We start from the raw sequence: 22,546 nt of genomic DNA on the forward strand, positions 1-22,546 counted from the left end.
TAAATATCATGACATGTTTTGAGTGAGATTTGGCAATAAAAGACATGAAAACATTTCTTTTTTTTAAGTCAGCAAGTCGGCGTCCGGATAACAGAGAATCCGGATAATCGATGGCCTGATAATCGACGGCCGGATAATCGAGGTCCTACTGTAATCATCAAAGGAGAACAAATGAAATTTAAAAAAAAAATCACATGGCCAAGAAGGCGTCGGCGAGCGTAAAACCATGATAGCTCGTGGTTAGCTATGATAACTATGATTATACTATTATTATCGATGATGATTATGCACAGTGTAAGCGTAACTCGTAGTTCATTGTAGTAAGTTAGCAGCTAATTTGCATATTAGAGATGATAGGGTGACAGTGTGAACATAATTATTTTATATACCTCAGCACTTTACTTGTTTGGAAGACGTAAGAAGTCATAAATGATGTTTTGTTGAATATTCACTTGGCACGCATTCCATGTTATGGTTACCCTCATGTTCATGGACCGTGCAACACCATAATGAAAGCCATGCTCACACCACAGCCCATGCTATATCATATCATTGATGATCGCTGTCATTCTCTTTTAAATCTAAACTATTTATCTATACTTCAATCCAGCGACAACAATTAATTTTATATATATATATATATTTTCAAATATGTAGGACCTATTTGCTCTCAAAAACAGCTAGAATCGTTAACTACATAGATTTTGAGAACAATTCAATGCAAATAATGACAAAACATATCAAAATATTTACACCATGAATTCGGTAGTAGCCCTATACATACGCACAAGACGAAATTGATTTGCATTAAATACACTAACACTAAGTACTGAGCTGAGAATCGTCCCAGACACATTAGCCCACAGTAACGAGAAAGACTTCCACAAGAGCAAAAAAAAAAAAAAAAAAAAAAAAAAGACAATTGAAACTTAATGTTTGAAAGAGGAGATGGACAAAAGCATCAAAATGTCAAAAGTTCATCTTTATATACTTTGTCGTCCTACGGACATTTCAAAATCATCCTTTTCATCATGTGTCAAATTTGCGGTAATCTAATGTGTTCCTTCGTAAACCGTGTCTTGATCTCTTTTCTCTAGCTATTTGCTAAAAGCCACAGCAAAAAAAAATACTTCATTTTTTTTTTCTGCGAAGACATAAGTAATTATTAATGTTCATGAGTATAAACGATATTTTCAATATTGTCCCTTTTTGAGCAAAACATAGAGTATAGGTAGCGTAATGAAGTAAGGTCACAAGGCCACAAATGATATTTCACGATATCCCGTTAAAGCCATGATAGATAACATGATACAAACACTGATGACTGACAAACGGTGGAAGAGTTTCAGTATTCTACCATTATATATCTCGGATTCGATTTTTATTTAGAAATGTTCTACAAACAAAAATCATGGCTTTCTCTTTGAGTCAACTCCTTCTTAAAATGTCATCGATACATGCCAAACGTGTTGTCATAAAAACCTGATGTGATGCATGCCGCGTGTCTTTATTCCCTCAACAAGGTAGACAATATGAGGAAAAAAATCAATTTGTAACCTTTGGAAATTAATCTCCATTTTAATTGATGATGATCATCACCAGCGTCCGTACACATGTTTAAGGTAGAGGTTCGCGTTTTGTTCTGCTTGCGACAATTCGTCAACATTTTTCTTTAATCGGAAGACAAGGGAGAGGTGATTACTGTTCGTCATGCTTATCGACATACTTCTTGAAACTGATACACTTTCCCCTGGAACAAACCCCCACAAAGTTAACATTGGTTTACTGAATATTTACACAGATTATTACAGAATAGCATTTAATGTTACTTTCTTGATTTGTAGGGAGCTCTCCGCTGCTTGGTACGGGCACTAGGTGGCGGATGAATGAAGAAATCGTCCATCGCTTTCAGGCGATCAGCGATCAGTTCGTAGTGCTTTTCACTCCAATCACAGTGTTGGTTGCACCTGTAATTGCCCATGCAGTCAACGGACCAATGAACGCCTGACCAGCTCGACGTCGTCGTCGTGTTCGCCACAGAGGTCGCATTGACGTCTAAACCCGATCTGTGATCGGCTAATGCAGGGTCAGTTCGATTAAAGTACCACTTTGCAAACGCCTCCCGAAGCGAGTTCCCGTCGACAACGACATTACCCCAACCTTGGCCGATGAGGTCGCCCTCGTAACATGACGTTACGAACACGCCATCTTCAGAAGACAGCCCAGCGTGTTGCCGCAGCAGACCGACGAGGTCCTCGCCGTACTGAACCATCTGTGGGGCGATGTCGGGGCAAGACGCCGGATGACACCGCATGTTGAGAATGAACCACAGTGACCATGGCTCGTACATGGAGTTTGCAATGAAGAGTGGTGTACTGACAAACCTGGCGCCGTATTCGGGGAACATACACTGCCAGGTGCTTCCCGGATCGGAGACCAGTATGGACTTGAAGCAGCTTGAATCCAACCCTTCTGGGCATTTGAAAGGAAAGGGAACAAGCGAGGCAAACAGATAAACAAACAAGTAGAATGATTTGAAGGACACGAGCAATCAAAGACCGACAAACATAATTATCCATTTATAAAACCGTTATATTCTACATTTGGGTCAAGACTTGATTTGATTGCTCGGAACAATATTCTTGACTGATTACTAGTATACATGTAGTATGTGCCTGGATATAAAAGAATTACCCGGCGTACAGCATTCGCATGAAATGCCAGATGTGATGGCGAAGCTTTCTATTCAATCCGGATTGCATTCAGATAAGAAATGAATGAATGAGTCAATGAATGAATGAATGAATGAATGAATGAATGAATGAATGTATGTATGCATGAACGGGTCAATCCATTAAATCATAATCATTAGTGATGACTTGACTTGAAGGAGCTTAGCTGCCCTTGGTAATGGACTGACGAGATTCGTAAGAATAGACCTTGATTACATCTGCACAAGCAGCTTTACAAAGTACAGGGCCTAATTATATTTCGAGATAATTAATTGCAACTGGCAGATGGTATGATGCCAATTACAATCATTGACACGGGGCTAAGAAGAGGAAAGCACCGGTGTACCAATACCTCGTTATTACACAGCGTATCATTCATTGCTGAAAGAATAAATTAAAGAGGCACTGTAATGCAAGACTAAGGTCGGGTAATGTTGCAGGTGAAGGATCACCGGCCTAACATTAGAAGATAATAAAGCACGGCGTACTTTTGGTTTGGAAATGTTGTTGCTGTTGTCGTTGTTGATGTTTTAAAGAATGCACGTGTATACAATTCTGCAGCCAATGACCAGCAATGAACCGCAGTGGTTGCCCGACACAAGAGGGGGTAATTGGCTTGAACATTTCGACCACATTGAGCTACTTTCTATTGTGATCATTGTAATCATGTTCATGCGTATGTGTTTGTTTGTCTGTCTGTTTGTTTGTTTGTTTGCTTTTGTGTGTGTGTGTGTGTGTAAGTGTGTGTGTGTGTGTGTAAGTGTGTGTGTGTAAGTGTACAAGAATGGAATCAACTTGAAAAGTGAGATAAAGAGAGAGATGGAGTAGAAAAAGTGATTGAGAAATCTTACAATCGACAATGTGGAAATAATTAGCAAAAATGGATAACAAGAGAAGGTTAAGCATTAATTTATTCTCCAACTAAAATGTATAGAGATTACCTGTCAATCGATGTAGGTTGAATAGTCGCTGAAACTGGAGCCGTATGTGCATGAAGTTAGTCCTGTTGAATGTGTCTGGGTAGAAGGCTGAGTCTGCGAGGGCATGTAGTGTGGTTGTATTCGGAAGGAGGGATTTCACGTGATCTGCCATCATGAAGACCCCTAGCCCGCCCGCTGCCGATTGAAACGTGACAATGACAGCACAACATTTAATAGTACAACTTTTGATATTTTTATGTATAACGTTAAAGCACCTCGTGCGGATGACATTTTTACCGCTGGTAACAAATCAGGATTATTCGCCCAGGTGTAACCCGTTATATATTTGAAATACATTGTGCTATCTATCTCTGAGCATTGTTCTCATTATAAGAGATTAAAAAGATAATAAACAGTGTTTGATATGAATTTGAAGAGCAAATACAGGCCTATTATAATTTTTTTTCTAATTCTTTTGCCAAAGAAGAAAAAGAACACTAGAAGGAGTATAAATTTGGGTCATAGCTCACTTGAGAATCTTCCATTTTTAACAAAAGGCAAGCATCATGATAATCATAATTTCATTGACAAACTATTTTCATTTAATCAGAGTGCCGTGTTCATCCCGGTGGCACTGAGGAGATGAGCGATTATGGTGTCCAGGATCAAGCGCCCTCTTTGGTAGATGACGCCATCATCCAGGACACTGAGCGCTGTAGGAGAATCCCCTGTCGGTGGTATAGTGGATTGGTCAATACACTGTGCATTGTATTTATGCAACAATGTTTCAAAGTCATTACAAAGAAGCACTTTGTGCTTGTGTTAAATGTTAAAGGCGGTATACCATACATTCCCAATGTACTAAGACAGCATTCATATAAGGCGGACTGCACAACATCCTGACAATCTGAGCATTCATATTTTCTCTTTTACGATGTATTTCTTGTGCAATTCAGTCGTTTTTCTTTTTACTGCGAGACACGAGTACCGCAATGAAATACCATTCATAATATCATATCCATCTACCTACCTACCTATCTACAATGTATCTATTTATCTATCTATCTATCTATCTATCTATGTATCCATCTATCTATCTATCCAGGGGCGGATCCAGGAATTCCGTAAAGAGGGGGCGCGTTTACAAAATTAAAGGGGGGGGGGCGCACGCACCCCTCCCACCATTTTTTTTTTATTTCTTTTGTTTCAACAAAAAATAAAGGGAGGGGGGCGTGCGCCGGTTGCGGTCCTCCTGGATCCGCCACTGCTGTCTCTCTATCTTCCGACATTCGAATTGTTGGTCCTTTGCCACCTGACACACAAAGAAAAAGTACAGTATACATGTACATTATTATACAAATTCGTACATAATAGTCAATGCCTTTTTTCAGGGGGCCTTTGCACAGTGTATGTTAACTTTGAACTTAATACAGAGCTAACGCGTTATGGAAAAGATGATAGTGTATTTTGTTCACAAGCAAATTACGAAAAATAGACACTGCCAAGTGAAGCCTCAATATGCACAAAATACTACCCCCATTACAGGGACTTTTTCTCATCGGTCACTCGTCGGAAGCAAAGTTTGTTGCTTCCGGCCACATACGGAAGTGTATCGGATGGCAGTCTCACGAATGTGTTGATCGACTATCAGGTCATTGTCAGACACGCTGGGCGTGATCCGATGAGCCGAGATTGAGGATATTGAGGATATTATACAGACCGACAGAGAAGGAGAAAGTCGGGGGGGGGGCATCTATCTACAGATTTACAACCATTCACAACCCATGCTTTTAACCGCTCTCTCTCTCTCTCTCTCTCTCCCCCTCTCTCTCTCCTTCAATATCTAGCTATCTGTCTCTCCTTCAATATCTAGCTATCTGTCTCTCCATCCATTCATGTATCTATCTCTATCATGAGTGAACCATCAATTACTAACACACCGTCTGTTATCTGTATACAAACGTATTAATTTCCATGTCAGTTATGATTAAAGTCAGCCCATGCAGAAGACTAATCACTTTTTGCACACGGGTCATACATTGGCAGGCGTGCAAATTCTTGAAATGCCATGCATACCGGAAAAAGACGCCCCGTCACAGTAGTGAAGCTGGACCGCGTGCCAGTGGTGGAAGTCCGGGTTGATATCCGGGTCATCGGACAGGATGCCCTGAAGTGCGATGGAGGATGGGAGCTGGGAGGAGGAACCGAGGGAGGTGCGACTTCGCTGGAAGCAGTTTGTGGCGTTGTAGCACCACTGGCCGTCTGGCAGATGCACGATCCATGACACGTTCCCTTCGCCATGACCTGTGAAAGAAAAAATGTACTGACCTAATGACAATCGAACTTGACCCTATGTCCTGAGCCTACATCTCGGTCATACCAATGTAATAACTCTCCATAGACATCAACCATCTCATATAATCATTTTATAGACAGTGAGACAATTATTTTCTCACTTTTAGTAGCGATATGATTTTACTGATATTCTTCATTCTGCTCCATTCACTACAGTGTCCTTCATTATGCATAAGACTTATCCCACAAATGAAAACGCCCTCTATTGTCTTTCCCCACTCAGTGTTTGACAACTCTTCGATTTCGCGCCCAACCAAGAAGCTCGAAGTATTCGCAGAGCACTCCAGACACCCTAGGAGAGAGCGAAACAAGTACACTTTTGGTCTCATTCACAGAATTCTCGACAAGATCAGTTAATTTGATTTGACCCAGCGAGAAAGATTAATTGCTTGAAAGTTCCCACTGTAACAATTGTATCTTTTTATTAATTGCTGCCATGGAGCGGAATGAGACATCTTACAATCGTGAAAACCTCGCTGTGGAAGTGTGAGATAGGATTTTCGAAGGAATTGAATTGCAATGTTGTGCTGCACTAACGTGAAGATGATACAGAGCCGAACCGACGAGACGATAATGGTGATGAACAGGTGAGAAAACAGATGAGAAATGACCATGCATAGCTAACCGACGTAGAAGAGGGGTAGGCTACCTAGTCATATGAATTTGATTTTGCAATGGTCGCTGGAGATGAAACAAGATGCATCAAAGCAATTTATTATAAATTCAGCACAAGTAACGAAGTTGCCCTGTGTTGCTTTGAACTGATACTTAGACAACAAATTTCATTTATGGTTTTATGAATGTTTAACATCAATTATTTTTTACTCTTGTCAAACTGCATTTTATATATTTTCAACGCAGCAATTCGGAAGCAAAATTCGTTGACTTCACGGTTATAACTCCATTTCTTAGGGAACCTTCATACTAAGGCATGCAGTTTTATTGTCGACATGGGTTATCAAAAGATGATGGAAATCCACAGAGACTGTGAGGACTTGCAAAGTGTATGGTCAGAGCTCATCAACTGTAATGCACCTGCCTCATTTGTAATACATCATCATACTTATGTCATCCAAAATGGATAGAAATCACAAAGTTTTGTACTTGTCAAAAATCTGAGACTGCGGTCACGTGTCTGCTTCCTTACAAAGGATTAGCAGACATTTTGACCACGAACTCACCTGGGCGGTGATAGAACGCTGGCGCGCTGCCATCCAGGCACAAAGCCCCCTTAGCGCTCGCCGTCTCGTAGGGTATTCGGACGAGGTCCGCGTTCATGTCGCCGTTCACGTTCACGTGCGTCCCTCCTCCCGGCGTCGACGACGAGTCGCCGGCAGGACCGAGGAGGTAGGTAGAAACGAGCCACAGCGTCAACCACGTCGCCCACATGGTGGAGAGAACGATGACAACAGTCCAGCAGTTGCAGAGGAAGCAGCAGACGCGACAGAGGCAGCTCCGCCTCTTCTCCTGGTCGAAGTGGTTGCCGCCGCGGTAGGTGGTGTCGGACGCGGGCGGGAGGCGCATCGACTTTCTCGACATCGTCAGCTGTTTCTTTTTCTTCTTTTTCAATCTCCGGCGGTCGCCACTGTCCTCCAGTGGAGTGTATTCGTCATCGTAGTCATGGAATTCGTAATCCATCATCATCGACATGCTAGGCGCACGCGACTGTGGAAATGACGAGGAAGGGATAAGGGAACATGGTGGAGACAATAAATATACACATTGACAGTCAGTAAGAGAAAGGGCCAGTGAAAGAAGATGTATAGCAATTGACCCATTTTCTACGAGAACGGATTGCACTATTCATTAGATGGGAACTTGTCATATCTTTGAGGTCGAAAGGGTTAACATTCAAACTATACATCAGAGTGCCACAAACCCACATGTCCACTTGCCTACGGTGACTAAACTTTACTGTGGTTCAAATAAGATAGAGAAAATAGTAATGTGCAGGGAATGAATGAGAAAAATTGAAGGAGTTATCCTCTATTATCAGTGTTATCCTCTAGTGCTCTAAGTGGGTTGTGCTTAAAATCATGTCATCTAATCTATTGGTTCTAATGTCATCCTACTGATTTGAAACTGGGAATGCCAAAGATTCGAGTGAAACAGGCGTATCATGATTTTCTTTTCACTTTGCGCTATGAGTGAAAAGAAATTCATAATAAGACCACCTTCTTATCATTCAGTTAATCGTTCCGCAAAACAATTACTTTCATTAGACACAGTGGACCGTCACGACATGGTTCTTCTCCCATCTCTCGCCTTCTTTCTCTCTCTCCCTTTTATATAGCTTTGTTTCGTTTTTGTTTTGGTTTTAGCTCCTCTCTTATGTCACTAGACAAGGCCATAGTCTGACTACGTTCACCTTGTATCTCTTATATGCATGCATTGTATGCCTTGAAGAATCTATTCTGAACTCCTCGTCATCAGGACACAAGTGTTAGGTAATGCCCTACGTACATGTGTGTGTGTTTCATAGGCCTTGTTGTAGGACCAACATATACTATGCATTGTTTTGTTAACAATGAAAAACTAGCAATCACGATCAAGCAGTTTAACCGTTTAACCGTAAGTCCTCAAGGGCCGAGAATTCTCAGTGAACCACATTGAAGGTGTTGATCAGTTTCTCAGTGTTGCATTGTAATGGTGTAGATATAGGGTATGTGTTTCTTTGTTTCGTAGCTAGTTCTGTCATTATTTCACACCTTAATTAGTTATGGACCCATGCAATAGGGTGGTGAGTTGGCTCAGTCGGTAGCGCGTCTGCCTCACGATCACGCGGCCCGGGTTCGAACCCGAGTCTGGACTGAGCAATGTTGTGTGTAAGCATACCGTCCCCTCTAGCAAGAGGCAAAACACTCTGTCCCTCGGATAGGACATAAAATGGAGGTCCCGTGTATGAGAGAGTCACAGCTCATGCACGTAAAAGATCCCGCTTCATTCATTCATCGTAAAGAGCAGGGTGTCTAACCCGGTGAAGTGGTCCCACCCCCCACATCCAACTGGACCCCATGGAAGACCAGCTTAGTGTAGCTGAATATGGGCTATCCAGCCATCTTCACGGATGAAAAACGAACAACAGCAAGCCGATCCGTCATTATTTTACTTAAGAATAGCCTTGAGTTATGTACTTGCTCATATTCATTATTGTAATATCTTTAATTTTGTATTTGTAGCTTTACGTCCCTATGTTTCGTATTGTAATTTGATGATTTTGACATGGTTATGCATAGTATTGTATTTGGTTTCGTCGTGAAATATAAGAAATGAATTTAGTTCAATTCAATTCAATTAAAGCTCTCCCAGTCAGGTAATTCAAACCAATACCTATACACATGCAGGCCTAATATAATTTCGACAAAGAGTGGTTCAATTCTCGCTGAAAATAGAATGTTTTACACTGTGTATGACTTGAATGTCTGAAAAACGTTAATGGAAATTAAAAAAGAATGAATTTTTAGGGCTCTGCTCTCGTAGGATACGGATTTACGTCTCTCAAAAATGTTCTATCTTTCTTGATATGCCAGTATGCGTTTGCCTAAAAGAGGCTCGAAAACTCAAATGTTTTATATCACACCTGATTTCCGCACTCACGGATAAATGTGAATACATCATTAGAAAATGAAGTTATTTATTGGGAATGACTTTGTTTTCATTACTGTAAATATAGAATATGAACACATTATGTGTGCATTAATCACGGTGCAGTTCTACAAAAGTGTGTACAGAACAAAATATATCCTTCCATATAATATATATATATATATATATATATATATATAGGCCCTATGTATATATATATATATATATATATATATATATATATATAAGCTTGTTATTGCGGAATATATGTCGGTGTAAATATGTCAGGGGTGAAAATACTATAAATGCAATGGACTAATTTAAACGTGAATTTCATATATTTTTTAACCAATAACATTTTACTTTTGACATTAACTGACTGTCGAATGCAGTGTGGTGCCAGGTAAAAAATATATGTATATATTTTATCAGGCACCATACTGCATTCGACAGACAGACAGGCAGACAGAAGACAAAATAGCAAAATACATAACAATCACGGCTGACAGACACATTACCTGATCTGTGCTGACACGCTACCACGATTGGAAATCCCAAGATTACAAGCACAACTCCTTCTCAGATGGACACGTTAGTACTCAAACGAAAATGGATAGGTTGGAAAAAAAAAAGAAAAAAGAAAAACCGAATAATCCTCAACACTCAGAATCTCCTGCTAATGATGTGCATTTACACTTCTTCAACGAGAATATCACTCCATGGGCACGAATCAAATGGATACATGTGTCACATGTTTTGTGCGTTCGAAGAGCACATATGGACCCGCTCATGCGTGGAAGTACACTTTATCATAATTTGTGTACTGTAATGATAATATGCCTCGACAGGGACCTGCAGGCGGATCGTTTTCACCACGCATGCGCTGAATGTCAGCTGTGCGGCGCCAGAATCCACGCTTTATTGAAAGAGAATATCCTTGCGCCACAGTAGGCCTACCCACTCACACTCCCTCCAGGCAAGGCGTTTTGGAGATTACACGTGTACTATGAACCTCACTGACTATTTCACGTAACTTGATCTCCTCTATCAAGCTATGTCTTTTGTTCTATTGCTTTACTATCCCTTTTTTCATCTTTCTTTTTATGGTAATTTAACATAATCAGCAAGAATGGTGATGCAGCAGTACGAGAGAAAAATCTGTTGAAGATTATCCTACTTTGAATATTATCATTTTGTCAATGAGAGCGAATCTTTATACGTGATTAAGCATGAAATATCAATTATAAGAACGAAGGTATACAAATCAATGGAAATTAACGAGGCTGATCATCAAACACGGAATCAAAACAGTACTATTCACAGATTATAAGTGTGTAGGTGTATGTGTCTGTCTGTCTGTTCGTCTGTCTTCGAAGAGAGATAGAGACGGGGAAAAGAAAGAGAAAGACATATATGTACCAAGATAGTATGAATAATATTTTGGTATATACAATGATGAATAACGTAAAGAAGTGGATTGGCAATTTGAATGTCAGTAATGTGGTAAATGGTTGAAGAATATCCTGTAAACCCTCAAAATTCTTTATGTTGGGATATTCGATAAATTGATAAAGCCACTCAGAAATCTGGCTTAAAGGACCTCTGGGCGGAGTTTTGGCAGATAAACATACAACTTCAGATTGAAGTGAAACACATGAGATATGACATCGAGTGCTTAACACCCTTAACGGATATAACCTTCTGTGCAATCCACAAAATCGTTTGATTTCTATTCATGTGATACGATACATTATTGGAATCATTTACAGGTGTGAGGCCTTTCTTACGGGCTCATTCCCAACGCTTGCCACTGTCACTTTTAACACGCGCTAAGAGACCGCCGCCCTGTGCAACACGTGTTCCATCACACACAGTGCATTGATTTGAGCTAATTTGTATGACAAAGAAATTGGTCGATCAGCATGTTTGTATTGAAATTTTCATTTCCATGGCATTGCCGTTCAGTTCTCGTAAGCAACCAAAAACTCATCAGGAAGTATAGCACTGAACGTTAGTGTCAGAAAAAAAAAATGTTGTGCATACTAAGGTAACATAACGCCATTGAAGGTAAAGAAAATTACATGTGTGTTATTATAATGAGTACTTGTACTGTATAAAGCAATGATAGCAGTGCAAGTGATGATAGCAATGCTTTAGCCCTATGTTATTCACAATCAATGTCCATGTTTTCTGCCCATTCGACTGATTACTGTGAATGACCCAATTCCCATCAACACCAACAAAAGTATCAGTAAAATATTGATATTTCATACATCAAAATTAAGACACGTCTCTAGCTTTAAAATCGTAATACACAGCCGAATGAAGAGCGACTACGAATGCGTGGCTGATAGAAAGACGACGAAGTGATGATTAACACGGAGTACCGCTTACCAGCATTTCTCATTATTATAATGATTAGGTGATATATACACTATAGGCGTGGAATACGTCTCCCCCACCCCCATCGCACGCACACGCATACACTTACACACACACACACACACACACACACACACACGCACACACACACACGCACGCACGCACGGACTCACACATAAAATAACTCTGACACCATACGGTTATTGTTTGTTTTGTGGATATATATAACAAATAGCACGACGTAAATTGCATAATTACGAGTCACTATAAAGGGATGAAAATACTCTAAGCATGTCACGACTTCCGCTCTCATATTGCTAGTAGAAGTATCAATTGTGTCATTATCATTCCTATTATCGTCATTATGATAGTAATTGTTATTTTCATTAGCAACATTTTTTTTTCTTTTTCTTCCCACCATAATTAAAATGATAATTATTATGATCATAATTTCCCGTAGTCCTTGCAAAAAGTTGATGACATTATTATCACTATCATGATATTCTTTTTCTTCCGACCATCACTCAAATGATGGTGATCGTTGGAATCATAATTTCCATTGGTCCAACATGTTGATGACATCAAAGCTTGCAATGATGTGTGAAATTTGCAGTGTTATGTGAGCATCCATAATCTGTAGAAGTATTGTGCGGCTGATAAGAATCATGGAAATCATAATGTTCAACTATTTTCTCGTATAGTCTAAGTTTCTCTGTAGCATTACTTTGATTTTTTAAAGCAAATAAGATAAATGCGAAGCTTCAGATCGTTTTGGAAAAATGAATAAAGAAAGGCACCGGAGTCAGCAGACCATGGAAAGGAATGGGCGATGTGCGATAATAATGAAGAAATTACATTCAATTTGGTGTATAAACCGCACGAGACAATATGAACTAATCATCACTGATCACACAGTCAGTATAATGTATACACAATGGTCGAGGAACAAAACAGAGAATTGTCGGTTGCATGCTATGTATATACTGAATATTAATTTTTGCAACACTTAACTCTGTGATTGATTACGCATGTAATCTCATTCACTGGGAAATATAACTCAGTGCACTCTGAGGAAGGGGGAGGCCCCCGAAAATTTGGATTTTTGAATAAAAACCAAGGCAATTGGTATTTACTGCATTCCTCTATTGTGACATTACCATTGATTAATATTCCTATATACATGATATATAAATATATATAAATACATATATATATATATACATATATATATATATATATATATATATATATTGTAACGAAATTCGGTGGAACCGATTCGATTTAACCGTTTCGATTATAATTTGTTATGATCGATTGTGCCTATAGCATAGAAAGGGGGCACGATTGGAACGTTTGGCAAATGCTGTAATGTGGTAGTGCATTATTATGAGTTTTAATATTTATTATTAGATATGTGGTTACTTGTTTGTCATGGGCAAGTTTGGATTATTTCAATACCAACTCCGGTTTAGACCGATGATACATGCCGAATTATAGTAACCATGTACAAGAGATACTGTTAAAACGTATAATCATTGTACGAATTTTGTAACCACGCCAACATTGTAAATAATTTGAATAAGTACTGCGGGTATATACCATTTCGCTAATGGCCGTGCGGGATTGCCTCCTCATTCCGCGATAGGAGGAGAGGCATATAAAATGGCCGTTGTGTGACATAGTCCGCAACAAGCAGCCCGTGTATGATACATGTCAAGTGTGCTGTTAATGTTCACTTCTATGTATAATAAACTCTACATGTGTTCCTGAATTGCTGTCTTCACTGTGTCTTCTTGAGAGTTCTACCACATTACAACAGCTTGGAGAGTGGTTGTACATGTTCCTGAGTTGGAGCGCCGTTCCTGAGAAGACCAACTAGCAAGCCGTTGGATTTCGGGTATAATGGTAATGTGACTTGTCGCATAGTCCGTGCCCAATCCAAGTTCCAGTCGTCGCCATTGGATTTTGGGCAAATTGGTAATGTGACTTGTCGCATAGTCCGTACCCAATCCAAGTTCCAGTCGTCGCCTGAGGAAGTTGGTAACGGTGCGATACAGCACTTTACCCCGTGCCACCAACGATACCTGTGCCACCATATGGTTGTGAAAGGTGTTCCACGTTAGCGTGACTGAGTTGGTAGCAAGAGTTGGTAACAAAACTTGGTAACAAAACTTGGTAGCAAGAGTTGGTAACAAAACTTGGTAGCAGAACTTGGTAGCAAGAGTTGGTAGTAAAAGTTGGTAACAAAATAAGTGTACCAATTTAACATCCTCTACAAGTGACGCTTGGGAGTGACATACATAAGTGATGCTGAACTTGGTATGTGTGCCGCTTGTGTTGGTGAGCTGCTTCTGACACAACATAATACATGGTAGCGTACAGACTAGTAGTTTTAATAATTTAGAGGGATCGTTGTAAACTGCAACAAAACGAACCCCGCCTACTCGGCCATCCTGACACGGCTCGCGGAGACATTTGTACAGACAGTCAAATACACTCTCTTAATTCACGACGAGAAGGCGAGTTCGTCACACATGGTGTCAGGAGTGGGATCCCTATTTGTAAATTTTGTATGAATTAATGTAGTTAACCGTGTTTTCACTATGGCACGCGAAACGCCATTGTTGGAGTTGTCACTTTTGCTAGAGAGCAAGATTAGCGAAATCGACGACTTGATTGCTCAGGTGTCAGAGTCGGTGCGCAAGCAAACTGGAGTAGCACCAACTTCGGTTTCTAACTTACGCTGCTCACCGATGACACTTGGAGGGCGCCGTAACCAGTCGTCACTGTCACGCTCGCCAGTGGTGTCACCTCAGCTGTTTGGAGATGCGAATGGAGAGGTGGAGTTGTCAGCTCCGCCATCGGCAAAGCTACTATCTCAGCAGCATCAAACTCCAATGCAGCAGTCGCATTCATCTCGTACAAGTGACCAGCCTGTTACATTTGGTGGACAACCAGATGTAATGCCACACCAGTTTGGCCCGAACCAGCGACGTCGAACAGAGCTCTGGGACCAGAGACGTCATTATGATGTTCAGGGCAACGGAATCAGCAAACCGGTTGTCATACCAGATAGATATGATGGCAAAGGACCTGTGCTGGATTATCTTTGCCATTTCGAAGCTTGCGCTGGAGTTAACCGCTGGACGGAAGTGGAAGCTCTTCAATATTTGGCTGCCAGCTTGAAAGGAGCTGCTGTCAAAGTACTAGCACAGCAGACGGGACGTCAGTTGACGTACCAAGAACTTGTGAACCGCCTGAAGCACCGCTTTGGACCTGTTTCGCATTCAGAAGTATTCCTGGCAGAACTGCGTACCAGACGACGCAGACCGAAGGAAAGTTTGCAGGAGCTAGGACAGAACATTCGCGAGCTTACATCCATGGCGTATCCTGAGTTCGAGGAAGCGGGCCAAGATAAATTGGCTCGAGGTCACTTTCTCGATGCAATAGTTGACCGGGATATCCGAATCGGCCTCTTCCGGGCTCAGCCTCGTACGCTCGACGAGGCCATCCAAGCTGCTCTCAACACAGAAGCATTCCTGCGGATGGAGAGTGACCGTCGGCAGTATAACCGAGTCTTGTTTTCTCAGGAGGAAGAACAAGACGTGGCTTTGAAGGATGAAGACACTGCTGACAAATCCATGGGGGTGTCTGAAAATAACACCACTCTCATGATCGAAGCAGTCAGCGATCTAATAAAGAAGAAGGAGAAGGAGCAGCCAGCGCCAGTGCCGAGAAACGACTTGGCATTAAAGACTGATACACTCCCTAAAAGCGAACAGAAGGAGGATAGTCAGCCTTCTGACAACAAGGAGGACACATCCAAGGAGGGTACGAATCCTTCAGACGACGGGTGCACACCAGCCAGAGAGGCACCCGAACCAGAGACATCTCAACCGCCACTACCTAGTTCCCCAGCTTCACTTCTGTCATCCACGTTCCAGAAAGGACTGTACGTGAAGTTGAACGTGAATGGGCAGGAGGTGATGTTTCTGATAGACAGTGGTGCATCGCAGTCATATGTCTCAGAAGAAATGTACCTGCGAATGAGACCTGAGCGAAAGCCACCACTTGAACCAGTGACAAGCATCGTTCGTCAAGCAGATGGATCTCGGTTGAAAACAAAGGGACATGCAACCATGGAACTTCAGCTGGGCTCCTGCTTGTGCCATGTTGACTTGGTAGTAGCTGACATAAGAGCTGAGGGCATCCTTGGTCTGGATCTCTTGATTGGTCTGGAAACCACGCTAGATTTTGAGAACATGCAGTTGCATACTCCATGGGTATCTCTCCCATGTATAAACAATGAGAGACAGAAATGTGCAGCAACGACAGCACCAACATTGGTAAAAGGAACAGAGGAAGCCAACCTTACCGGCCTTGCTGAGGATGACACGGAGACCACGCCTCTCGACGAAGACATATCTCAGAATCGTGTGCCGCCACATCCGGTGGACTTCTGTCAATGCAGTTTGACAGAAACTCCCCCAGAAAGCAATTCATCGGCATACCAGCTTCTGAGAGACGACTTAGAGGTGTTCTCTACAGGCCGAGCAGGAACACGTGTCAGCGTCAGTGCGACAGCACCAGTGGTTGCGGGAAAGCTACCTAGTGGACATCGCCGGTGTGACGACTCTTCCTCACCTGCACGCTATTCTCGGTCACCGGGAAGACCACCTGATTATCTACCCCGGTCGAGGAGCCGCTCTCCGTTGGGGCACGCCCGTTCCTCTCGTCATACATCGGATTCATTCTGGTAGACCATGCCAGGGTGAAATGTGACATCCCTCGTGTCGACCTGTCTGCTGCAAGGGAGCAGCCCGGTCAGGAAATCAAATGAAGAGGCTGTTGAACTCTTAAAAGATGAGTTTCTGACGAACAATTAGTCTATATTATGACAGTTTTGGACAGCTTTGAACTAAAGACTGTAGCTGTCTCATTACGTTATTATGGACTGTACGTAGAGTTTTGCAAAGGAGCAAAACGTTCAATAATGTTTGTAGTAGTATATTTTGTTGTCATTTTTTTTGCTCTCTATGTGTTCGGCTCCAGGGACGAAGCCTGCATGGGGAGGGAAGCCATGTAACGAAATTCGGTGGAACCGATTCGATTTAACCGTTTCGATTATAATTTGTTATGATCGATTGTGCCTATAGCATAGAAAGGGGGCACGATTGGAACGTTTGGCAAATGCTGTAATGTGGTAGTGCATTATTATGAGTTTTAATATTTATTATTAGATATGTGGTTACTTGTTTGTCATGGGCAAGTTTGGATTATTTCAATGCCAACTCCGGTTTAGACCGATGATACATGCCGAATTATAGTAACCATGTACAAGAGATACTGTTAAAACGTATAATCATTGTACGAATTTTGTAACCACGCCAACATTGTAAATAATTTGAATAAGTACTGCGGGTATATACCATTTCGCTAATGGCCGTGCGGGACTGCCTCCTCATTCCGCGATAGGAGGAGAGGCATATAAAGTGGCCGTTGTGTGACATAGTCCGCAACAAGCAGCCCGTGTATGATACATGTCAAGTGTGCTGTTAATGTTCACTTCTATGTATAATAAACTCTACATGTGTTCCTGAATTGCTGTCTTCACTGTGTCTTCTTGAGAGTTCTACCACATTACAACAGCTTGGAGAGTGGTTGTACATGTTCCTGAGTTGGAGCGCCGTTCCTGAGAAGACCAACTAGCAAGCCGTTGGATTTCGGGTATAATGGTAATGTGACTTGTCGCATAGTCCGTGCCCAATCCAAGTTCCAGTCGTCGCCATTGGATTTTGGGCAAATTGGTAATGTGACTTGTCGCATAGTCCGTACCCAATCCAAGTTCCAGTCGTCGCCTGAGGAAGTTGGTAACGGTGCGATACAGCACTTTACCCCGTGCCACCAACGATACCTGTGCCACCATATGGTTGTGAAAGGTGTTCCACGTTAGCGTGACTGAGTTGGTAGCAAGAGTTGGTAACAAAACTTGGTAACAAAACTTGGTAGCAAGAGTTGGTAACAAAACTTGGTAGCAGAACTTGGTAGCAAGAGTTGGTAGTAAAAGTTGGTAACAAAATAAGTGTACCAATTTAACATCCTCTACAAGTGACGCTTGGGAGTGACATACATAAGTGATGCTGAACTTGGTATGTGTGCCGCTTGTGTTGGTGAGCTGCTTCTGACACAACATAATACATGGTAGCGTACAGACTAGTAGTTTTAATAATTTAGAGGGATCGTTGTAAACTGCAACAAAACGAACCCCGCCTACTCGGCCATCCTGACACGGCTCGCGGAGACATTTGTACAGACAGTCAAATACACTCTCTTAATTCACGACGAGAAGGCGAGTTCGTCACAATATATATATATATATATATATATATATATAATATTATGCATGATATGTATTCGCAACAGGAAGACACTCTGTGATTATAAAAATCAGCGTCACAGAAGCCATTATTAACGTTTTGTGTCCAAGAGCGTCATGTCAGACATCTCACTAATTATCTAAGGAGCCTGTACCCTCTCCACACATTACTTACTGTCCTCTGACCCATAGGTGTTAGTGTTCAAAATGTTCAAGCAGCTCGAATCTTAGACATTTCTTTCTTTCTGTTGAGAGTTTTGTTTTGTTCTTTAATTTGGAAGCAACATTCAAGTACTTTTTAAAGATATCTACTTCCATGTAATGCTATGATTGTGATCAGTCATTTTTCCCTCTCATATACAGATATCTGATTAACAGGTGGACTTTTTATAGATCACAATTCTAGAGACCTGCAAGCTTGTACATTATACGAGCAGATGCAAATCCTGTTTTCATGTATGGGAGCCTGACCCCTTTCGCGGCTGGTGCTGTTTATTCTACTTCAGCGCAAATATACTCAATCAAAGCATTTGTTTGACTGTCTGAATCACCTTTTTTTTGTTGAGTTAATTTTCTGTGCATGTTAATGAGTGTGTGTGTGCATGTGAGTGCGTGAGAGAGAGAGAGAGAGAAAGAGAGAGTTAATGTTATTTGTTAATGGCATGTCTTTCTATGTGATAACAGTATGTGTATGTATGTGCATTATAAGTCGTTGATCTTCTACAGTTATCTGTCATAATCAATATAGCAATACTACCATGCATATCTATCATTATTATCACTCTTTTGTGTGTGTGTGTGTGTGTGTGTGTGTGTGTGTGCGTGTGTGACTACATCTTAGACAATCTGCCTTTCCCATCTCCATCTCTATATATTATTGTCTGTATACCTGTCTTTAATTTTTTACTTTTTATCCTAGAATAATATCAAGCAACGACAATATCCAACAAGATTGACGCAATCATAGTCAAAAAACATTTTCACAATAGTTTTCTTATGCTGCTCTACCGTATGTAGATATCAACTGTTGTGCTTGTCATTAATTATATGTAATTGTGATTATATTATGATATTAAACAATTATAAAGGTGGTACTTCCTGTTCGCCACGCAGGGCAACATATTTCCAATTAACATGGGGAAAAAAAGTAAAGACACGTTCTAGTTCAAGCAGTTATCGCTTCCCCTCGAAGTACGATTGAAGAATACAGCACGTAAATTTCGCCACGTATTCGCCACGTATTCCTACTACCATGTGTTGTTTTATATCGCAGACACATTGGCTTTCAATTCGATTCAATTCAATCATAGTTTGATTGAATTGAATCAAACTGTGATTCAATTTGAATCATATCGCCGGCAATAAGCTTTGAGCTTAATGCCTGCGATGGTTCCTGAGAGCTGCGATTTACACCAGTGACTCTGATTCTGAGTAAACCCATCGAATATAATGGTGGTTTCAACTTTCAACTTTCCACTTTATTTTTTCATTTTCATTAAATAAACAGTACAAATTATACAGAATGCATAAACAAAACAAATTTGTAGTAATTTTTAAAAAAACATACATTAACAAAATACAAGTGATGATGAGTAACAACATAATTGCATTTTTATAAGGTATATACAATCATATGCATATTACACGGATGGGAATGTTTCGCAAACGCAATTCCGGTAAAGCACGATAGGGAAGGGTGCTTGTACTATAAGTTGGACATGGCAGGGAGTTGGTTAAGATTCTTTTCAAATGAAATGACTATTTTCTTTTCTGTTATTTCCCTCAAAATGAACTTTCGTTTACAAATACCACGTGCAACATGACATGTAGCTATATAAAGTCGATTAAAGATCGATAGGTGATTACTCGCCATTCTTACGTTTCATTTCATGGGTTGAGTACGTAGTTCTTCACAGAATGATTAGAAAGGTTAGAATTAGGGTACGTCCTTTTCAAGCGCAAATCGACCTTGAAAATTAAAGAAAAAATAGAGAATGAGGACAAATTGAAAGTTTTCACAAATTCTGATTTAGAGTAATTTATGATTCTCGACGCTCATTTTTTTTCTGTACTTGAGTAAGAAATTTTCATTTTCTCAATATCAAGTAGTGACATAGATTTCAAATTATACATGCACCCTTAATACAATACTACATTAGTTTTATTTTCCTATACAACCCTTGCATGGAAAATTTGGAAAAATGTATTCCGTCAGCAATGACGAAAGAATAGACATTGTATGAAGTTTTGTGCACACGTACTCTCTTAAAAAAAAAACGAGTTAAAATTTTCACTCTTGAAGGAGTGAATACAAAAAATAGTGAATTTAGAGTGAAATTGGAGTGAATTTCGAGTGAAAATGTTCATTTTCACTCGTTTTAGAGTGACGTCAGGGATCCTCCCAAATCTTCGAGTGATCCCTGACGTCACTCCAAAATGAGTGAAAATGAACATTTTCACTCGAAATTCACTCCAATTTCACTCTAAATTCACTATTTTTTGTATTCACTCCTTCAAGAGTGAATATTTTCACACGATTTTTTTAAGAGAGTAAAATGGAAGGTGAGGTCATATGACATGCCAAATCACAGTTTTCAATCTCTTTGATTTGTAGCACCTTGAAACTTTCGACACTTTAACAACTTTCACTGTCCTGTTTCTCTCATTGTTTTGGTTCTATTCAACAAACTTATTTTAGGAGACGACTTTCCCTTTAAAACCCCCGTCAGTGTAAAGTCTTGAGAATGCACTAGACAACTTGCATTGTACGCAGGTATATATAGAAAACGTAAATATTTCGATATCATATTGGTATTTCTGTGTATAACTTTTGATCATCAACAGTTATTTTATACATTATATAGGCCTACTTGATTTATAAGCAAGATTCGATATGTTATAATCAAAGAGTTCTCTCACACATAATGCGATTAAGTATGATCTCGACAAACACATATCATATTCAGAAATCTTATATATCAGATTCAGACATTTTATATATCAATAATGACATAAAGCAGTCAAGTTAACTAAAAAAATAATGATATATGGAACGGGATAACAATAACAATGATACTCACCTTCTTTGGTGTTTGGTACAACTTCCCGCCTACAACTGTACGCGGGACGTCGGCGCCATAAAATAAACCACTATTAAAATCTGCAATGAGCTGGAGAACAAAGGCAAGAATTTCATAATATACGTGAATACGACGGTGTGTGTGTCAATATGTGCTATGTTTGTGTGCGTGTTTAATATTTAGCCGTGTGTGTGTGTGTGTGTGTGTGTGTGTGTGTGTGTGTGTGCGTGTGTGTATGTGTCAGTGTGAGAGTGTGTGTTTTTTCTCGCCATAGAGGTATGAAGTGCGACATACGAGAAGCCTAATATGCCGCCATGAGCTTTCTCTCCCCCCCCCCCCCCCTCTTCAACTCATTTTCCTTTTCCACACAATTCTCGCCAGCGGACTTCAGCGAAATGTGATAGGAACAGACAAATAGAACGATTTGCATATTCTAATAATTCACGTTCACTCTCGGTCCCCTCTCGGTTCGACACGGCAAACAGCTGTTCGGGAAAATGATTGCACTCATGCATGTTATATTCAGGGAAAGACATCTCTACCACACACTCTTTGATCGTGAGGGGGTCTTTACGTGGCTGTTTGTATGAAAATGGTGCGACAACAACCGAAGAAAAATCGATTCCAAGGAAAATAAAGATAAACGTTGTGTTTTTCCTGACCACAATATTATTCTTAAGGAAATGACTTTTCAGTTCCACATCATATTCGATTTGACTTTAATAAAATCTGATTAAAATAAAACACAGACATGTCTCATCAAAATCTGACATGAAATCCCTCCTCAAAAACAAACTGCATATTTCAGAAATTTCATAGGCCTATATATTTTTATAAAATTGTAATTAAACCGCATTACAAATTAGCAGAGATGACAGTGCTGATGTCATCAACTCAAAGACCTGTTATTGTTTGCTATTCCTCCCCCCCCCCCGTAAAAAATACAAAACAAAAACATTGTATTCGCTTATTGAGAATACCATGCATTTCCTCCTAAAAGTCGTATATGTAATTGCTGCAGGGTACATAACAACACAACACAAATTTGATGTGACAGGCGCAAGTTTTTCTTTTATATTTATTATGTTAAATAAAAGACACTTTATGAAGATTTGT

The 22,546-nt window shown here is 40.4% G+C and overlaps 1 protein-coding gene across 1 annotated transcript; it reads right to left on the reverse strand.

The window, feature by feature from the left end:
• Positions 1-1,209: 1,209 nt before the first annotated feature.
• LOC139723184 (uncharacterized) lies at positions 1,210-21,479 on the reverse strand. Its single transcript, XM_071634441.1, has 6 exons — positions 21,431-21,479; positions 7,189-7,672; positions 5,729-5,956; positions 4,264-4,380; positions 3,674-3,847; positions 1,210-2,472 (listed from the first exon to the last, which is right to left on the reverse strand). Exons 2-6 carry the CDS (start codon positions 7,655-7,657, stop codon positions 1,826-1,828), a joined length of 1,635 nt encoding a protein of 544 aa, XP_071490542.1. The 5' UTR covers positions 7,658-7,672; positions 21,431-21,479; the 3' UTR covers positions 1,210-1,825.
• Between the last annotated feature and the right edge of the window lie 1,067 nt (positions 21,480-22,546).

Source organism: Diadema antillarum, unplaced genomic scaffold (assembly GCF_040938485.1).
Source record: "Diadema antillarum isolate AM-2024a unplaced genomic scaffold, OU_Dant_1.0 scf00000182, whole genome shotgun sequence".
Classification (NCBI taxonomy): domain Eukaryota; kingdom Metazoa; phylum Echinodermata; class Echinoidea; order Diadematoida; family Diadematidae; genus Diadema; species Diadema antillarum.